Genomic DNA, 17716 nt, shown 5'->3' with positions numbered 1-17716 from the left:
GGATAACCGTTTTAACGAAAATAAACAATTTAATTGCAAATTATCACCTACTTTCATAACTTGGTCACGTCCAACGTACCTATCATATTTTGCTAATTTTGTAATTTTCAACATTTGACAAACCAATACATGACTCGACTGTATAAAAGCCGGGAATAAGAGTTTAAAGTTACTCACTGACTACTCACTCGTTCATTCAAAGTACTGAAGTGTAAGTAAATACAATGCCAGTCACGAACATCGTACGCCTCTGCAGCTTCCTTGGATTTCTTGTATCGGTGAGTTAAAAGAGAATTTTTTTACAAAATTATTGAACTATTTGTAAGCATGTGTCTTGATTGTGATTTAATTCAGTTGCAGAGTGTCTGCGGGCAATGCGTGCCGCTGCGCGGGTACAGCGGGTGCAGTGGGGGGCGGTACGACGTGGTCCCGCCTTACCATGAGTGTTCTCTGGCCGCCGCCGCTGCGCTAGCCGCCGCCGACGGTGGAGGCTTTGCCGTGACCAGCGCCTCCCCCGTGCCACCGCACGGCGTGTCCGTGCTGTCGGAGAACGAGTACGCGGGCGTGCTGGCTGTGGCCGGGCAGCTGCCATTCCTCGGCAGCACGCAGCTGGAGGGCGCGGTGCCCTCCGCCGGTGCGGGCGCCGTGTCGTACGGCTGCGGCTACGGCGACGTGGCCATCGTGAGCGAGGACTTGGCCGGCCCCGCGCCGGCCGCCGGTCAACTGCCTGAAGGCGCTTTCAGCGGCTTGCGAGGGTGCGGGTGTGGAGCTCTCATTTAAATATGTCATTAATAATCTACATAATAATGTGCTCACGAATTGAATTTAGAAAGTAAAATAAACAACAAAACTATTTAACTATTTCATTTTTATGGTGTAGCCAGCAATTATCCTTTCACTAAATTGCGTTATTGACGTATATATAAACTAGCTAAATATAAATAATATTTTCATAGTGATAGCAGTTGGATCAGTATCTCCAAATAATTAATCGTATATTTGCTTTGTGTTTCGATTACGAATATTTAATGAATAGATGAACATTATTGCTTTGAGCGCGCGTGCAACTGTCGGCTTCCTTTGTTACATTATTCCCTCGGGGCCTTGAATAGTTTTGAGGCTGTTTTGTTTATAGGAAGTTTTTGCAAATAAGGCTTCTTGAAGAAATTGGTTGCTATGCTGATATAAACATTCCGTATGGAACCACCAATCATCTTAATTCTCAAGCGAATTTAAATAGCCATTGTATATAATTTCATGCAATTTTTAACTTCTGCGGGTCTCGGCTCCGCGAGTCCGGTCTAGATGAAGCTGTTAGAGCGGCATGGATAACAACAATAACATCTACCGACAACATGCCCAAATAAACGTTTCGTATGATCAAATATTTGGTTTACTTTACATAAGAATGTTTTATTTCAGTTAATACAGAAAAATCTCTCCTAAAATTTTTTTAAACGCTATAATTTTGGGTATTTAGAACCTTTGGAATTATAAAATTCTTACGAATTGTAAGCACTGCATGCAAATCACATAGTAAATGTTATAGGGGTTTCAAGCTCGCAACTAAAATCGAACGGCACTGTTTATTATGGTTTCTATGAATATCTGGGGTTACTTTTCGATGATAAAGAGAGCCTGTATAAAGAGAAGAATGCTACCGAGAGGGTTGCTAGCTATAAAAGTTAAAAAAATTGTGCTATAAAAGAATATTTGATCAATATATATGTATATATATATAACTTATTTACACAATTTAGTAGATGTGGATTAAAGTGAGGTTTAATAATGTTGAAAGCGTCTAATTCAATACTGTTTTAACAAAATATGTTCAATTTAATTTTAACTTTTTGACACGACTTATCAGTTTCGGTGCCAAATGAGCTTCAAATAGCACCTTTAACGTGGGAAAACTTAAGACTTCAACATTTATAAAGAAATTATTAATATTTATTAATAAAATGATTCAAATTTCATAAACTTTATATAAATTAAACAAAGGGTCGCTTATTACAATATCATATCGTTCTTTAAATATTAGCTTTTAATATAATACAGCAGCTTAATAAAAAAACACAGTGTTTTGACTCTAAAATCAAAAACAAATTAAGTTGCAGAAGTTACTCCCTCTTTCATTATCGTGTCGTATCTATTTCTATTATTCACAACAGATGTATTTAATTTAATAGCATGCAATACTAAGGACTAAAACAAAGTTTCAATTGAACACTTTATTTATTTTAAGCAAACACAACACTTTAAAATGTATTTACTATAGCAAATATTATAAATATATATATATATATATTGTATTTTTGACGAGAAGATATTTGTGCTTCCCGAACGCTACCCTTCCGAGTTCAATTCGGCGAGTTATCTTTTTCTCCGAGCTGTACTATCAGAAGAGGTGTTAACGGATATTAATAAAGTTTAAAAGCAGGAAATGAAGTATTACATTTTATTTAAATCTTGAATTTATTAAATCATCAATGCAATAGATTGCCGTGGCAGTCACAGCCGCACTGTCCTACGATGGTGACCACGCCTGCCGCGGGCACCTCCCCTGCGAACTGCACGGCGCCCAGTATCGGCACCTGGCCGGAGACGAGCGTGGTGCCCGCCACGGGCAGCTCGCCGGCGACGTGCAAGTCACCCGTTCCGGCCCCGCCGTACGCGCCCTCCGGCTCCGCAGCGCCCCTGCCGCAGCCGCCCAGACCGCGGCCTCCCAACACGACACCCGCTCCGTATTGTGGCACCACGCACTGCGCGACTGCATTCTGAACGATAACAATTACATTAAAAAAAAATATACGCAAAAAATAAATTTATGGACAATGCTCCTCTTTTACCTGAACCCCGCACGCGGTCATGCACAACAGTGCTCCGAGGAAGGCGAACGGTGACATGTCTGTTTCTGTCTTCTGTTTCACTGACTTGATTAATTATTCTCGCGCGTCGCTTTTATACTATGATTTTGTATTAGTTTTGAAACCGTCTTCAACTAATCAGCGTGTACGTGGTTTTGCATCAACGAAGAATTCTGAACCACAATCTTAGGACAACAGGATAACCGTTTTAACGAAAATAAATGATTTAATTGCAAATTATCACATACTTTCATAACTTGGTCACGTCTAACGTGCCTATCATATTTTGCTAATTTTGTTATTTTCAACATTTGACAAATCAATACATGACTCGACTGTATAAAAGCCGGGAATAAGAGTTTAGTTAATCACTGACTACTCACTTGTTCATTCGAAGTACTAAAGTGCAAGTAAACACAATGCCAGCCACGAACATCGTACGCCTCTGCAGCTTCTATCTACACAATAATGTGCTCACGAATTGAATTTGGAAAATAAAATAAACAACAAAAGTATTTTAACTGTTTCATTTTTATAGTGTAGCCAGCATTTATTCTTTAATAAAATTTCGCTATTGACATATATATAAACTAGCTAAATATTAAATAATATTTTGATTGTGATAGCAGTTTGATCAGTATCTATAAATGACTAAACTTATACTTGCTTTTAGTTTTGATACCGAATAACTAATAAATAGACGAACATCATTGCTTTGAGCACGCGTACAACTGTCGGCTTCCTTTGTCACAATATTCCCTCAGGGGCTTAAATGGGTTTTAGACAGTTTCGTTTATAGGTATTTTTCGCAATCAATGCCTCTTGAGGAACACGGTTTCGGACACTCAGTCACAGTTGAGTTGAAGTGTAAAAGCCGCAAGGCTAACAGCGATAACGTCTAACTCGACCATGCTGATATAAGCACTCCGTATAGATCAAATAATTTCTTATTATTAAGCAATATAAAAAGCCGCTTTATTCTGAAAATGTTAGCTTTTGCGGACCTCGGTTCCGCAAGCCCTGATGAGGTGATTTCGTCAGAGCCGCAAGGCTAACACAAATAACATATACCGTCACCGTGCTAATACAAACTTTTCGTATGGCCAAACATTTATTTTACTTTACATAATAATGTTTACAGTTAACAAAGAAAAATCCCTCCTTAAATTATAAAACACTATAATTTTAGTTTTAGGTATTTCGGCCATTGAGAATAATAATATTCTAGCGATTTGTAAGCACCGATGCTACAAATTAAATGACATTCTGTTTTATCGCCAATCTAGTACCGTTTGCTTTCAAAATAAATGATATTGAATAAATTTTATTGCTATACATCAATATCCTTCTTTAATAAACATAGTCAGTAATAACGTATCGCGCTTTGAGTAAAGTGGGTTGACGTTAAAAATTAAAAACTAATAATATTTGTGCGATACATCTTGTATAATTGTTATATATAATTGAATTACCAAATTAGACAAATATTGATGAAAATAAGGTCTGGAATTATTGAAAGCCTCTCATTTCATGTATTTTAATACGACTTGCTCAAGCTTTAATATCAAAACTTTACTTTTGTAGAATATCTCTTTATTTAGTTTTTTATGTGTCCGAATGTTTTCAACAAAATATTACAAATAAGTTGGAAATATATTCCTATTTTATTACCTAGTAATAGTTTGTAAATGACGAATATTACCTCCGTGAAAGAAACATCTAAAAACGTGTCAGCGCTTATTGACATGACTTGTCAGTTTTTATGCCAAAGGGGGTTCTCTGGAAAGAAACTATTAATATTTATAATCTAGCTGTACCCTCGACTTCATTTACTTGGAATTTAACCAAGAAGGTTTTTTGTTTATTTTGTCTTTTTACGTTTAAGGATTTTTCAAAAATAAAAGTATCGTAACTTACTTCTTGTTACATCAGCTACCTGCCAGTATGTCTCGTCAAAATCCGATGAGCCATTTCAGAGATTAGTCGGAACAAACAGACAGACCGATAAAACTTAAAAAAAATAATTTTGGTATATGTACCGTACAAAATTATATTATTATGTATGTAATAAAAAGCGGTAATTATTACAAATAGACAATCCAGTTTTATTTATTTAGATAATTTTATGTTTATTTGATAAGATATTTAATTATTAAATGGAAGAACAATTATTACACCATCGTTTCATCAATTTTTAAATATAAGTTATTAATGTAACGTAGCAGCTTATAGAAAAAGAAAACATACAGTACTCTAAAGCAAAAAACAAATAAAGTTGCAAAAGTGACGTGCCCTTTCACAATCATATCATTTCGTATCGTATCTACTTCAATTCTTTATTCTAGGTGTATCTAAGTTATTATCAGTGCAATGTTTTTGAGTTAATTATGTACGCGTATAAAATACAAAATGTGGAAATGTTATACACTCGAAAAGTTAAAATTTGCAATCACATTCAATTAAAGGATTCATTTATATCGATGTGTAATGTTTATAACATGTAGTTAATCAGATTTAGCACATGCTGAATGAATGTGTAGCTCATTAGCTGATATACAAATTTCATAATTTTTATTACAATTTATTTTTCTACCGAAAAATATATATTTTACGTATTTAGCTTAAAATCTGAAACAGAATTTTTAATGTGGTGGTACAACGATATCTATTTTTTGTTACTATAACTTATTTCATTTATTTAGGTACCGGACGCTTTGCATAAGTACATGTTAACCTTGAGCCCGAACACAAAATCGATTCACATGAACAGAAACATCTGGGTAGCGCAGCAGTTTAGATGATTGGATAACTCTTTAAGGATAGCACAAATTATTTCCCGAAGGAGAGAGATGTACCATTAATGCCAAAAATTTAATATGGAAACATTTTTCCCTCTGAAGCTTACAACACGATATGCTCTGCATTTTACTAAGATTCTATTCATTCATTCATTTTCTATTTATTCATTTATTTTACTAAGTGTCAATAGAAGATAAAGAGGAATGAATGGCTTAGCGCAGTCTCAATTTAATTGTTTATTTTTTTTAAATACACCCAACACTCTTGAAATTATTTTACTATAGCAAACGTTTAGTATCACGCCTTTAGAAATAAGTACTCACCGTTAACATCATGCCAGGCGATAGAAGCCCACTGCAAGGCATAGGCCTCCGCCAACGATCGCTACGATGGTGGGTCCTGCCCCGCCCTTTTGCAACTTCCTGCTTTGATCTTGCAGTAGAGTTGCAAGCATAGCCCTCTCCTTAGCTCTTTGGGCGACCTCTAACTTTCCTATAAGGTCTAAAGAAAACGATCTCTTCTCGGATCTGTAGGTCATAACCAGCACCATACACCGGTCGAAGACTTTTCCCTTCAGGTTTGCGATATTTAGGACGATAAGATATTTGTGCTTCCCGAACGCTGCCCTTCCGAGTTTGATTCGGCGAGTTATCTCTTTTTCCGAGCTGTACTATCAGAAGAGGTGCTAACGGGTATTAATAAAAGCAGGAAATGAAATATTACACTTTATTTAAATCTTGAATTTATTAAATCATCAATACAATAGATTGCCGTAGCAGTCACAGCCGCACTGTCCTACGATGGTGACCACGCCTGCCGCGGGCACCTCCCCTGCGAACTGCACGGCGCCCAGTATCGGCACCTGGCCAGCGACGAGCGTGGTGCCCGCCACGGGCAGCTCGCCGGCGACGTGCAAGTCACCCGTCCCGGCCCCGCCGTACGCGCCCACCGGCTCCGCAGCGCCCCAGCCGCAGCCTCCCAGACCGCGGCCTCCCATCACCACACCGGCTCCGTATTGTGGTACCACGCACTGCCCGACTGCATTCTATATGATAATAATTACAATAAAAAAAAAATAAACGCAAAAAATATGTTTATGGACTATGCTCCTCTTTTACCTGAACCCCGCACGCGGTCATGCACAACAGTGCTCCGAGGAAGGCGAACGGTGACATGTCTGTTTCTTTCTTCTGTTTCACTGACTTGATTAATTATTCGCGCGTGTATGCTTTTATACTATGATTTTGTATTAGTTTTGAAACCGCCTTCAATTAATCAGCGTGTACGTGGTTTCGCATCAACAAAGATTTCTGAACCACAATCTTAAGACAACAAGTTCATCGTTTTGACGAAAATAAACAATTTAATTGCAAATTATCATCTACTTTCATAATTTGGTCACGTATAATTTTCAACAATTGAGAAACATAGGTATGCCTGGGCTGTATAAAAGCCGGGAATAAAAGCGTAAAGTTACTAACTACTCACTGGTTCATTCAAAGTACTGAAGTGCAAGTAAACAAAATGCCAGCCACGAACATCGTACGCCTCTGCAGCTTCCTCGGATTTTTAGTATCGGTGAGTTTAATGAGGAAATTATAAAATGAAATGCTATTCAATTAGTGAGTAACATGAGTGTGACTTAATTGTGATTTGGTTCAGTTGCAGAGCGTCTGCGGGCAATGCGTGCCGCTGCGCGGGTACAGCGGGTGCAGTGGGGGGCGGTACGACGTGGTCCCGGCTTACCATGAGTGTTCTCTGGCCGCCGCCGCCGCGCTGGCCGCCGCTGACGGCGGAGGCTTTGCCGTGACCAGCGCCTCCCCCGTACCACCGCACGGCGTGTCCGTGCTGTCGGAGAACGAGTACGCGGGCGTGCTGGCTGTGACCGGGCAGCTGCCATTCCTCGGCAGCACGCAGCTGGAGGGCGCGGTGCCCTCCGCCGGTGCGGGCGCCGTGTCGTACGGCTGCGGCTACGGCGACGTGGCCATCGTGACCGAGGACTTCGCCGGCCCCGCGCCGGCCGCCGGTCTACTGTCTGAAGGCACTTTCAGCGGCTTGCGAGGGTGCGGGTGTGGAGCTCTCAATTAAATATGTCATTAATTATCTACATAATAATGTGCTCACGAATTGAATTTGGAAAGTAAAATAAACAACAAAACTATTTTAACTATTTCATTTTTATGGTGTAGCCAGCAATTATGCTTTCATAAAATTTTGCTATTGACGCTATTGAGCTATTGTATATATAAACTAACTAAATATTAAATAATATTTTGACTGTGATAACAGTTTGTTCAGTATCTACAAATGACTAAACTTATACTTGCTTTTGATTTTGATAACGAATAATTAATGAATAGATGAACATTATTGCTTTTAACACGCGTGCAACTGCAGGCTTCCTTTGTCACATTATTCCCTTAGGGGCTTAAATGGGTTTTAGACAGTTTTGTTTATAGGTATTTTTTGCAAGTAGTCCTTTTTATCAAGAGGCATTGAGGAACATGGTTTCGGACACCCAGTTGAGTTGAAAGTGTAAAAGCCGCAAGGCTAACAGCGATAACGTCTGACTCAACCATGCTGATATAAGCACTCCGTATAGATCAACGAATTTCTTAATTCTTAAGCAATATAACGAGCTGCTGTGTTCTGAAAATGTTAGCTCTTGCGGACCTAGGTTCCGCAAGCGCAGTTGGGGTGATTTTGTCAGAGCCGCAAGGCTAACAGAAATAACATATGCGACACCGTGCTAATACAAACTTTTCTTATGACCAAACATTTATTTTACGTTACATACTAATGTTTACAGTTAACATAGAAAAATCTCTCATAAAATTATAAAACACTATAATTTTAGTTTTAGGTATTTCGGCCATTGAGAATAATAATATTCTAGCGATTTGTAAGCACCGATGCTACAAATTAAATGACATTCTGTTTTATCGCCAATCTAGTACCGTTTACTTTTAAAATAAATGATATTGAATAAGTTTTATAACTATACATCAATATCCTTATTCAATAAACATAGTCACTAATAACGTATCGCGCTTTAAGTGTAGTGGGTTGACGTTAAAAATTAAAAACTAATAAAATTTGTGATATACATTTTATTTAATTGTTATATATAATTGTTTCACCAAATTCGGCAAATATTCATGAAATTGAAGTCTAAATTATTGAAAGCCTCTCATTTAATGTATTTTAAAACGACTTGCTCAAACTTTAATATCAAAACTTTACTTTTGTAGAATATCTCTTTATCTAGTTTTTTATGTGTCCGAATGTTTTCAACAAAATGTTACAAATGAGTTGGAAATATATTCCTATTTTATTATCTAGTAATAGTTTGTAAATGACGAATATTACCTCCGCGAAGGAAAGATCTGAAAACGTGTCAGCGCTTATTGACATGACTTGTCAGTTTTTACGCCAAAGGGGCTTTTCGTGAAATAAACTATTAATATTTATAATCTAGCTGTACCCTCGACTTCATTCGCGTGGAATTTAACCAAAAAGTTATTTCGTTTTTTTTTTTTTTTTTTTCCTTTTAAGGGTTTTTAAAAAATAAAAATATCGTAACTTACTTATTACCGTATATATATCAGCTACCTGTCAGTATAACTCTCGTCTTTTGACGTATACTGACAGGCATCCGAAGAGCCATTTCAGAGATTAGTCGGAATAAACAGACAGACCGATAAAACTAAAAAAAATGTAATATTTGTATATGTACCGTACAAAACTATATTAGTTTACATGTAATAATAAGCTGTTATTATTATATTACAAATAGAGACTCTAGTTTTATTTATTTGTTCAGATACTTTGATGCTAATTTGATAACCTATTAAATTATTAAATGGAGGATCAATTATGATTTTACGTATTTAGCTTAAAATCTGAAATAGAGTTTTTAATGCGGTGGTACAATGTTATCTATTTTTTGTTACTACAACTTATTCCATTTATTTAGATACTGGACGCTTTGCATAAGTACATGTTAACCTAGAGTCCGAACACAAAACCGATTCACATGAACAGAAACATCTGGATAGCGCAGCAGTTTAGATAATTGGATAACTCTTTAAGGATAGCACAAGTTATTTCCCGAACGAGAGAGAGGAAGAGAGATGTTATGCTCTTACGAACGCCCTTAATACCGTTAATGCCAAAAATTTAATATGGAAACATTTTTCCCTCTGAAGCTTACAACACGATATGCTCTGCATTTTACTAAGATTGTTACATAGCAGTGTCAATAGGAGATAAGGAGGAATGAATGGATTAGCACAGTCTCAATTTAATTGTTTATTTCTTTAAAACACTCACAACACTCTTGAAATTCTTTCACTCTAGCAAATGTTTAGTATCACGCCTTTAGAAATGAGTACTCACCGTTAACATCATACCAGGCGATAGACGCCCACTGCAAGGCACATGCCTCCGCAAACAATCGCTACGATGGCGGGTCCAGCCCCGCCCTCTGCCACTTCCTGCTTTGATCTAGCAGTAGAGTTGCAAGCGTAGCCCTCTCCTTTGCTCTTTGGGCGACCTCTAACTTTCTTATAAGGTCCAAAGAAAACGATCACTTCTCGGATCCATAGGTTATAACCGGCATCTTACACCGGTCGAAGACTTTTGCCTTCGGATTTGCGATATTTAGGACGAGAAGATATTTGTGCTTCCCGAACGCTGCCCCTTCGAGTTCGATTCGGTGAGTAATCTCTTTTTCCGAGCTGTACTATCAGAAGAGGTGCTAACGGGTATTAATAAAAGCAGGAAATGAAGTATTAAATTTCTTTTAAATCTTGATTTAATAAATCATCAATACAATAGATTGCCGTAGCAGTCACAGCCGCATTGTCCTACGATGGTGACGACGCCTGCCGCGGGCACCTCCCCTGCGAACTGCACGGCGCCCAGTATCGGCACCTGGCCAGCGACGAGCGTGGTGCCCGCCACGGGCAGCTCGCCGGCGACGTCCAAGTCACCCGTCCCGGCCCCGCCGTACGCGCCCACCGGCTCCGCAGCGCCCCAGCCGCAACCGCCCAGACCGCGGCCTCCCAACGCGACACCGGCTCCGTATTGTGGTACCACGCACTGCGCGACTGCATTCTGAACGATAACAATTACATTAAAAAAAATTACACGCAAAAAATATGTTTCTGGACTATGCTCCTCTTTTACCTGAACCACGCACGCGGTCATGCATGACAATACTCCGAGGAAGGCGAACGGTGACATGTCTGTTTCTTTCTTCTGTTTCACTGACTTGGTAAATTATTTTCACGCGTGTATGCTTTTATACTATGATTTTGTATTAGTTTTGAAACCGCCTTCAATTAATCAGCGTGTACGTGGTTTTGCATCAACAAAGAATTCTGAACCACAATCTTAAGACAACAGGTTAACCGTTTTAGCGAAAATAAACAATTTAATTGCATATTATCACCTACTTTCATAACTTGGTCACGTCTAACATGTCTATCATATTTTGCTAATTTTGTAATTTTCAACATTTGACAAACCAATACATGACTCGACTGTATAAAAGCCGGGAATAAGAGTTTAAAGTTACTCACTGACTACTCACTCCTCGTTCATTCAAAGTACTAAAGAAGTAAACACAATGCCAGCCACGAACATCGTAAGCCTCTGCAGCTTCCTTGGATTTCTTGTATCGGTGAGTTTTAAGACAAAATTAAAAAAAAATTAAAAACTATTACACTAGTTTTTATGCGAGTAATTTAATTGTGATTTTGTCTAGTTGCAGAGTGTCCGCGGGCAATGCGTGCCGGTGCGCGGGTACAGCGGGTGCAGTGGGGGGCGGTACGACGTGGTCCCGGCTTACCATGAGTGTTCTCTGGCCGCCGCCGCCGCGCTGGCCGCCGCTGACGGCGGAGGCTTTGCCGTGACCAGCGCCTCCCCCGTGCCACCGCACGGCGTGTCCGTGCTGTCGGAGAACGAGTACGCGGGCGTGCTGGCTGTGGCCGGGCAGCTGCCATTCCTCGGCAGCACGCAGCTGGAGGGCGCGGTGCCCTCCGCCGGTGCGGGCGCCGTGTCGTACGGCTGCGGCTACGGCGACGTGGCCATCGTGAGCGAGGACTTCGCCGGCCCCGCGCCGGCCGCCGGTCTACTGTCTGAAGGCACTTTCAGCGGCTTGCGAGGGTGCGGGTGTGGAGCTCTCAATTAAATATGTCATTAATGATCTACATAATAATGTGTTCACGAATTGAATTCGGCAAGTAAAATAAACAACAAAACTATTTTAACTATTTCATTTTTATGGTGTAGCCTGCAATTATCCTTTCATAAAATTTCGCTATTGACATATATACAAATAATCTAAAAATTAAATAATATTTTAACAGTGATAGCAGTTTGATCAGTATCTACAAAAAGAGTAACGTGTATCCTTGTTTTGTGTTTTGATAACGAATAATTAATAATTAGATGAACTGTTTTGTGCTTGCGTGCGACTGCCGGCTTCCTTTGTGACATTATTTCCTCGGGGTTAAAATAGTTTTTAAACAGGTAAAGGCAGTTCTTGCAAATTATGTTTCTTCTGGACCTCGGTTCCGAAAGCCCAGTTGAGAGGAAATTTTCAGTGCCGCAAGGCTAACAGTGGTAACATTTAGCAACACCATGCTAATACAAGCGTTTGGTATAATCAAACATATGATTTATTTACATAAAAAGGTTTAATTAATTTAAGTTTAAAATTGTACAACGCTTTACCTTTAAGTTTATTATTTTGGCCCTTATGTTACAATTCTTATAATAGATATTAGTGGGGTTTGAAGCTCACAACCAACAATCGAATGCACTGTGTTCTTTGCACCTAAATTGGTACTGTTTACTTTTAAAACAAATGAGGTTCATTATGCGTTATGGGTTTATATAAATATCTGTGTTTATTATTCCATGAACATAGCCCTTATAAAGAGGAGGACACTAGCAAAGGGTTGGAGGCTGCATAAGTAATACAAATTGTGTAATTAGAGAGTATTTGTTCCTTAATTGTATAACTGTTTAATAGGATTAAGGAGACGTGGATGAAACTGCTGTCTAAAAATATTGAAAGCTCAATGTGTTACAATAAAACATGTTTAATAATTGAGAGTACAACTATAGTTTTTAAAATGTCTTTCTATTTACTTCATTACTTGTTCGAACTTGTTATCGATAAAAATTATATTTGACCTGCAAATGTATTCTTTGCGGTACCAGTTTAATAATGAATTTTCAGTTTTGGCGCTAAAAGGGCTTCTTGTGTTTAATGCGGGTAAACTTAAGACTTCGGGCATTTGTAAAGAAACTATTAATATTTATTAATAATAAAATTCAAAGTTAATAACCTATTTGTAAATTAAACCAAGAGTCTTTTTTTAAAGTATGATCTGTTCTTTAAATATACTTTAGAAATGTCAAAAAAAAACACAAAGTGTTCCTCTAAAGTTAAAAACAATTTAAGTTGCAGAAGTGACTTGCTCTTTCATTATCGTATCAATTTTTACAGCAATCAGTTTCTGCGAATATTAGATATAGCGGAACTCGGTTCTAGAGGCCCAGTTGAGTTGAAGCTGTCAAAGCCACAGTGCTAACAGCAATAACATCTACCGGAACCATGCTAGAATAAGCATTGCCTTATGGATCAAACATTCGGTTAACTTCACACATGTGTATTTTATTTCAATTACCATAAAACCAATCTGTACACTTATTATTTTAAATCGCTATTATTTTTACTCTAGGTATTGCCGCCAGAGTAATAATTTTCTTAGGATTTGTAAGCACTGATGTTTCAAATCGAATGACATTGTTTTCACCGCCGATCTAGTACTGTGTCTTTTGCTTTTATAATAAACTAGCTGATCCCGCAAACATTGTTTTGCAAAAAAAAAAATTAACAAATGTAAGATAAGGGTTTATCATAGAGGGGTTAAAATTTAGGGTTGTATGTATTTTTGTTTGCTGTATCGTAAAGAAATAAAAACAAAAAAAATCGTCAATAAATTAAAAAAAAAAATTAAGGGTGAACAACCCTTATCACTTAGGGGTATGGAAAATAGATAGTAGCCGATTCTCAGACCTACTGAATACGCATATAAAATTTGGTAAAAATCGGTCGAGCCGTTTCAGAGGAGTAGAAGTTCGAACACCGTGACACAAGAATTTTATATATTAGATATATATATATAGCTAGGATGCAAGCTGTAATCATTGCTGCAATCGTATCGAAACGCTGCTCGATTCAAATCAGCTAAATATCTTGTTCTGCGTCGCACATTATCTATTTGTTGCCTTCTGTTGTTCGCTCGACGATTCTGCATTGCCAACCGAGCTGTTTCACGGGCTGCTTCACTTTGCTCTCGTGATTGAGAAGCACGAAGTCGAGCCATACTATCGCGGCGCTGTTCACGTGCAATTTCTTGTTCTTCTTCAGTCCTTTCATTTGCAGTATTTTGTATTCTTCTTGCATTACGGCTTTGTCGGGAAAGATTCGATCGTCTTGGTCGCGGCATTATTAATTAAACATCACTTCACTTCAATCCACTTGTTAATTATTTATTTAATAGAAATAGTTTTAATATTGATTTCTTACAAATATCAAATTGTCATCCATACGTCAATACATAGCTGTCATTTTACGTCAATTACATAGTTGTCATTTGCGTTTTGTTATTCCAAGTCTGATTCTTTTTTGTTATACCACGTTTTATAGTGACTGACGTTTCATGTCAAGTCACACGGGAACGCTGTCGAACGGGATAAAAAGTATTCTATGTCCATCTCCTGGCTCTAAGCTACCTCCCTACCAATTTTCAGCCGAATCTGTTCTGCCGTTCTTGAGTTATAAGTGGTGTAACTAACACGACTTTCTTTTATATATATAGATGATGTTGTTTACGTGTTATAGACAAATTAATATCTATGTCTTTTATTCGATAAACGTTGTAACTAATAAGGGTTCGAGTTTAGTATAAAGGAGAGGGTGACTTTAAATATGTATACTACTATATGAAGACGTGGGAGTCTATAGACGACAAATTTCTTTTTTTATCCTCTCGAAGATACAGCTAAAAAGTACTTTGGACATTTCATCTATTTGTAACTTCTTAAAGCCGTCTCCACAATTAATAAACTTAAAAATTACATTGGCACATACGTAAGACTATTCGATCTCCGTTTATAACACGGCTCATATTATGTAGATTGTCATCGTTGTAGTTAATTTACTATACTTACCCCTTCTGTTAACTTCCCGCTGGCAGTACTGTACGCGTGCGACGTACACGAGAAGCCTATTTGTAACTAAAATTGATAAGTCATGTCATACGAAGTTTTCTGCGAATGTGATTGATTGAACTGCGTGTTACGAGAGAGAAAGATTTTAACTTCAATGACAACTAGGTTGCAAAACATAAGGCAATTGTATTTTTCAAAAAAACGAAGTTTCTTTAAATGATAAAAGTACTGTTATGATGGTGAGAAAAAGAGTTTTCTAAATTTAAATTATTACATAATGAAATTAATTTTTGTTTACTACTTGTACCTGTAGACTATTTACTGGAAAAAATTATTGGTCAAACTCATTATTAAAAAAATAATTATAATGTAACATATTCAGGGCCATCTCTTTACACAGAGTGATTGAAAATATATGTATAGCTTATTTGCTGACATACAGAGTTTATGAACTCCATATAAAGATAAAAATTTTACTTTATTGAATTTAATTTATTTTGCTTTGGAAAATCTAGATTTTATGTTTGCCTATAAATACAGGACGAAGAGATTTATGCAATAGTGCAATGTATGTAATGTAATCTTTAATATTTCTTAAAATATGTCTTATTGTACTTGGATACTGCAGGCCTTCATTAAATACACGTTAACCTCGAGTCCATACACCAAACCCTACTACAACAACGTAAACGTCTCATTGGTGCAGCAGTTTAGATAATTACAACACTCTCTAACGACAGCACAGATTTATTCGAAGGAGAGAGAGAAAAAGAGGTCTTATTTCCACAAACATCACGTAATATTGAGCCAAAGTCCCTTTAACCATTTTCATTTACAGCACGCAACATATCGTGTGTATAATATACGTTACTTACTAAATTTCTTATATATATTACGATACTTACTAAATTTCTCACATGTCGTTGTCACTTTGCGATAATACAAAGACACTACACTAATAATGAGTTGAAATAAAAGTCAAAAGTCGAAAACATAAGATCAAATTAATTTAAATCTTGAATTAATGAATTGATCAATACAGCAGGTTGCCGTGGCAGTCACAGCCGCACTGTCCTACGATGGTGACCACGCCTGCCGAGGGCACCTCCCCTGCGAACTGCACGGCGCCCAATATCGGTACCTGTCCGGCGACGAGCGTGGTGCCCGCCACGGGCAGCTCGCCGGCGACGTCCAGGTCACCCGTCCCGGCCCCGCCGTACGCGCCCACCGGCTCCGCAGCGCCCCTGCTGCAGCCGCCCAGACCGCGGCCTCCCAACACGAGACCCGCTCCGTATTGTGGCATCACGCACTGCGCGACTGCATTCTGAACGATAACAATTACATTAAATAAATTATACGCAAAAAAAATGTTTATGGACTATGCTCCTCCTTTTACCTGAACCACGCACGCGGTCATGCATGACAATACTCCGAGGAAGGCGAACGGCGACATGTCTGTTTCTTTCTTCTGTTTCACTGACTTGGTAAAATATTTTCATGCGTGTATGCTTTTATACTATGATTTTGTATTAGTTTTGAAACCGCCTTCAATTAATCAGCGTGTACGTGGTTTTGCATCAACGAAGAATTCTGAACCAAAATCATAAGACAACAGGTTAACCGTTTTAACGAAAATATACGATTTAATTGCAAATTATCATCTACTTTCATAACTTGGTCACGTCTAACGTGCCTATCATATTTTGCTAATTTTGTAATTTTCAACATTCGTCAAACCAATACATGACTCGACTGTATAAAAGCCGGGAATAAGAGTTTAAAGTTACTCCCTGAATTACCAAATTAGGCAAATATTGATGAAAATGAGGTCTAGAATTATTGAAAGCCTATCATTTAATGTATTTTAATACGACTTGCTCAAACTTTAATATCAAAATTTTACTTTTGTAGAATATCTCTTTATTTAGTTTTTTATGTATCTGAATGTTTTCAACAAAATGCTACAAATAAGTTGGAAATATATTCCTATTTTATTATCTAGTAATAGTTTGTAAATGATGAATATTACCTCCGTGAAGGAAACATCTGAAAACGTGTCAGCGCTTATTGATATGACTTGTCAGTTTTTACGCCAAAGGGGCTTCTCGTAAAATAAACTATTAATATTTATAATCTAGATGTACCCTCGACTTCATTCGCGTGGAATTTAACCAAAAAGTTATTTTGTTTATTTTGATTTTTTTTTCCTTTTAAGGGTTTTTAAAAAATAAAAATATCGTAACTTACTTATTACATCAGCTACCTGTCAGTATAACTCTCGTCTTTTGACGAGTACTGACAGGCATCCGAAGAGCCATTTCAGAGATTAGTCGGAACAAACAGACAGACCGATAAAACTTAAAAAAAAATGTTATTTTTGTGTATGTATCGTACAAAACTATATAAGTTTACATGTAATAAAAAGCGGTAATTATAATATTACAAAAAGACACTCCAGTTTTATTTATTTATTTAGGTTAAAATCTGAAATAGAGTTTTTAATGTGGTGATACAATATTAACTATTTTTTGCTACTACAACTTCTTTTATTTATTTAGATACTGGACGCTTTGCATAAGTACACGTTAACCTAGAGTCCGAACACAAAACCGATTCATATAAACAGAAACGCTGGATAGTGCAGCAGTTTAGATAATTGGATAACTCTTTAACTTTGTAAGGCACAGGCCTTCGCCAACGATCGCTACGATGGTGGGTCTTGCCCTGCCCTCTGCCGCTTCCTGCTTTGATCTAGCAGTAGAGTTGCAAACGTAGCCCTCGGCTTAGCTCTTTGGGCG

General features: G+C 37.8%; 7 protein-coding genes across 7 annotated transcripts; 3 read left to right on the top strand and 4 right to left on the bottom strand.

Moving 5' to 3' along the window:
- Positions 1 to 224: 224 nt before the first annotated feature.
- On the top strand, positions 225 to 780 carry LOC137925752 (chorion class B protein PC10-like). The gene is made up of 2 exons (XM_068769221.1): positions 225 to 278; positions 355 to 780. Exons 1-2 carry the CDS (start codon positions 225 to 227, stop codon positions 778 to 780), a joined length of 480 nt encoding a protein of 159 aa, XP_068625322.1.
- Positions 781 to 2486: 1706 nt separating this feature from the next.
- LOC137925751 (chorion class A protein Ld2/Ld41-like) lies at positions 2487 to 2906 on the bottom strand. The gene is made up of 2 exons (XM_068769220.1): positions 2850 to 2906; positions 2487 to 2777 (listed from the first exon to the last, which is right to left on the bottom strand). The coding sequence occupies exons 1-2, from the start codon at positions 2904 to 2906 to the stop codon at positions 2487 to 2489; spliced, it is 348 nt and encodes a 115-aa protein (XP_068625321.1).
- Positions 2907 to 6420: 3514 nt separating this feature from the next.
- LOC137925750 (chorion class A protein Ld2/Ld41-like) lies at positions 6421 to 6841 on the bottom strand. Its single transcript, XM_068769218.1, has 2 exons — positions 6785 to 6841; positions 6421 to 6711 (listed from the first exon to the last, which is right to left on the bottom strand). The coding sequence occupies exons 1-2, from the start codon at positions 6839 to 6841 to the stop codon at positions 6421 to 6423; spliced, it is 348 nt and encodes a 115-aa protein (XP_068625319.1).
- A 349-nt stretch (positions 6842 to 7190) lies between these two features.
- Positions 7191 to 7754, top strand: LOC137925749 (chorion class B protein PC10-like). Its single transcript, XM_068769217.1, has 2 exons — positions 7191 to 7244; positions 7329 to 7754. The coding sequence occupies exons 1-2, from the start codon at positions 7191 to 7193 to the stop codon at positions 7752 to 7754; spliced, it is 480 nt and encodes a 159-aa protein (XP_068625318.1).
- A 2739-nt stretch (positions 7755 to 10493) lies between these two features.
- On the bottom strand, positions 10494 to 10913 carry LOC137925748 (chorion class A protein Ld2/Ld41-like). Its single transcript, XM_068769216.1, has 2 exons — positions 10857 to 10913; positions 10494 to 10784 (listed from the first exon to the last, which is right to left on the bottom strand). Exons 1-2 carry the CDS (start codon positions 10911 to 10913, stop codon positions 10494 to 10496), a joined length of 348 nt encoding a protein of 115 aa, XP_068625317.1.
- A 385-nt stretch (positions 10914 to 11298) lies between these two features.
- On the top strand, positions 11299 to 11862 carry LOC137925746 (chorion class B protein PC10-like). Its single transcript, XM_068769215.1, has 2 exons — positions 11299 to 11352; positions 11437 to 11862. The coding sequence occupies exons 1-2, from the start codon at positions 11299 to 11301 to the stop codon at positions 11860 to 11862; spliced, it is 480 nt and encodes a 159-aa protein (XP_068625316.1).
- A 4089-nt stretch (positions 11863 to 15951) lies between these two features.
- Positions 15952 to 16371, bottom strand: LOC137925745 (chorion class A protein Ld2/Ld41-like). Its single transcript, XM_068769214.1, has 2 exons — positions 16315 to 16371; positions 15952 to 16242 (listed from the first exon to the last, which is right to left on the bottom strand). The coding sequence occupies exons 1-2, from the start codon at positions 16369 to 16371 to the stop codon at positions 15952 to 15954; spliced, it is 348 nt and encodes a 115-aa protein (XP_068625315.1).
- Between the last annotated feature and the right edge of the window lie 1345 nt (positions 16372 to 17716).

The sequence above is a fragment of the Battus philenor genome, unplaced genomic scaffold (genome assembly GCF_028537555.1).
Source record: "Battus philenor isolate CCGP_79_NKW_IND1 unplaced genomic scaffold, ilBatPhil1.0.hap1 SCAF_27, whole genome shotgun sequence".
NCBI classification, from domain to species: domain Eukaryota; kingdom Metazoa; phylum Arthropoda; class Insecta; order Lepidoptera; family Papilionidae; genus Battus; species Battus philenor.
Note: the sequence above shows the minus strand (reverse complement) of the source record. Positions and strands in the feature narration are given on the sequence as shown.

Bases quoted from the DNA above. Each gene is read 5' to 3' on its own strand.
- LOC137925752 (XM_068769221.1), top strand. From the start codon at position 225: ATGCCAGTCACGAACATCGTACGCCTCTGCAGCTTCCTTGGATTTCTT. The intron at 279-354 runs GTGAGTTAAAAG...GATTTAATTCAG, and splicing joins TCCTTGGATTTCTTGTATCG to TTGCAGAGTGTCTGCGGGCA.
- LOC137925751 (XM_068769220.1), bottom strand. From the start codon at position 2,906: ATGTCACCGTTCGCCTTCCTCGGAGCACTGTTGTGCATGACCGCGTGC. The intron at 2,778-2,849 runs GTAAAAGAGGAG...GTTATCGTTCAG, and splicing joins TGACCGCGTGCGGGGTTCAG to AATGCAGTCGCGCAGTGCGT.
- LOC137925750 (XM_068769218.1), bottom strand. From the start codon at position 6,841: ATGTCACCGTTCGCCTTCCTCGGAGCACTGTTGTGCATGACCGCGTGC. The intron at 6,712-6,784 runs GTAAAAGAGGAG...ATTATCATATAG, and splicing joins TGACCGCGTGCGGGGTTCAG to AATGCAGTCGGGCAGTGCGT.
- LOC137925749 (XM_068769217.1), top strand. From the start codon at position 7,191: ATGCCAGCCACGAACATCGTACGCCTCTGCAGCTTCCTCGGATTTTTA. The intron at 7,245-7,328 runs GTGAGTTTAATG...GATTTGGTTCAG, and splicing joins TCCTCGGATTTTTAGTATCG to TTGCAGAGCGTCTGCGGGCA.
- LOC137925748 (XM_068769216.1), bottom strand. From the start codon at position 10,913: ATGTCACCGTTCGCCTTCCTCGGAGTATTGTCATGCATGACCGCGTGC. The intron at 10,785-10,856 runs GTAAAAGAGGAG...GTTATCGTTCAG, and splicing joins TGACCGCGTGCGTGGTTCAG to AATGCAGTCGCGCAGTGCGT.
- LOC137925746 (XM_068769215.1), top strand. From the start codon at position 11,299: ATGCCAGCCACGAACATCGTAAGCCTCTGCAGCTTCCTTGGATTTCTT. The intron at 11,353-11,436 runs GTGAGTTTTAAG...GATTTTGTCTAG, and splicing joins TCCTTGGATTTCTTGTATCG to TTGCAGAGTGTCCGCGGGCA.
- LOC137925745 (XM_068769214.1), bottom strand. From the start codon at position 16,371: ATGTCGCCGTTCGCCTTCCTCGGAGTATTGTCATGCATGACCGCGTGC. The intron at 16,243-16,314 runs GTAAAAGGAGGA...GTTATCGTTCAG, and splicing joins TGACCGCGTGCGTGGTTCAG to AATGCAGTCGCGCAGTGCGT.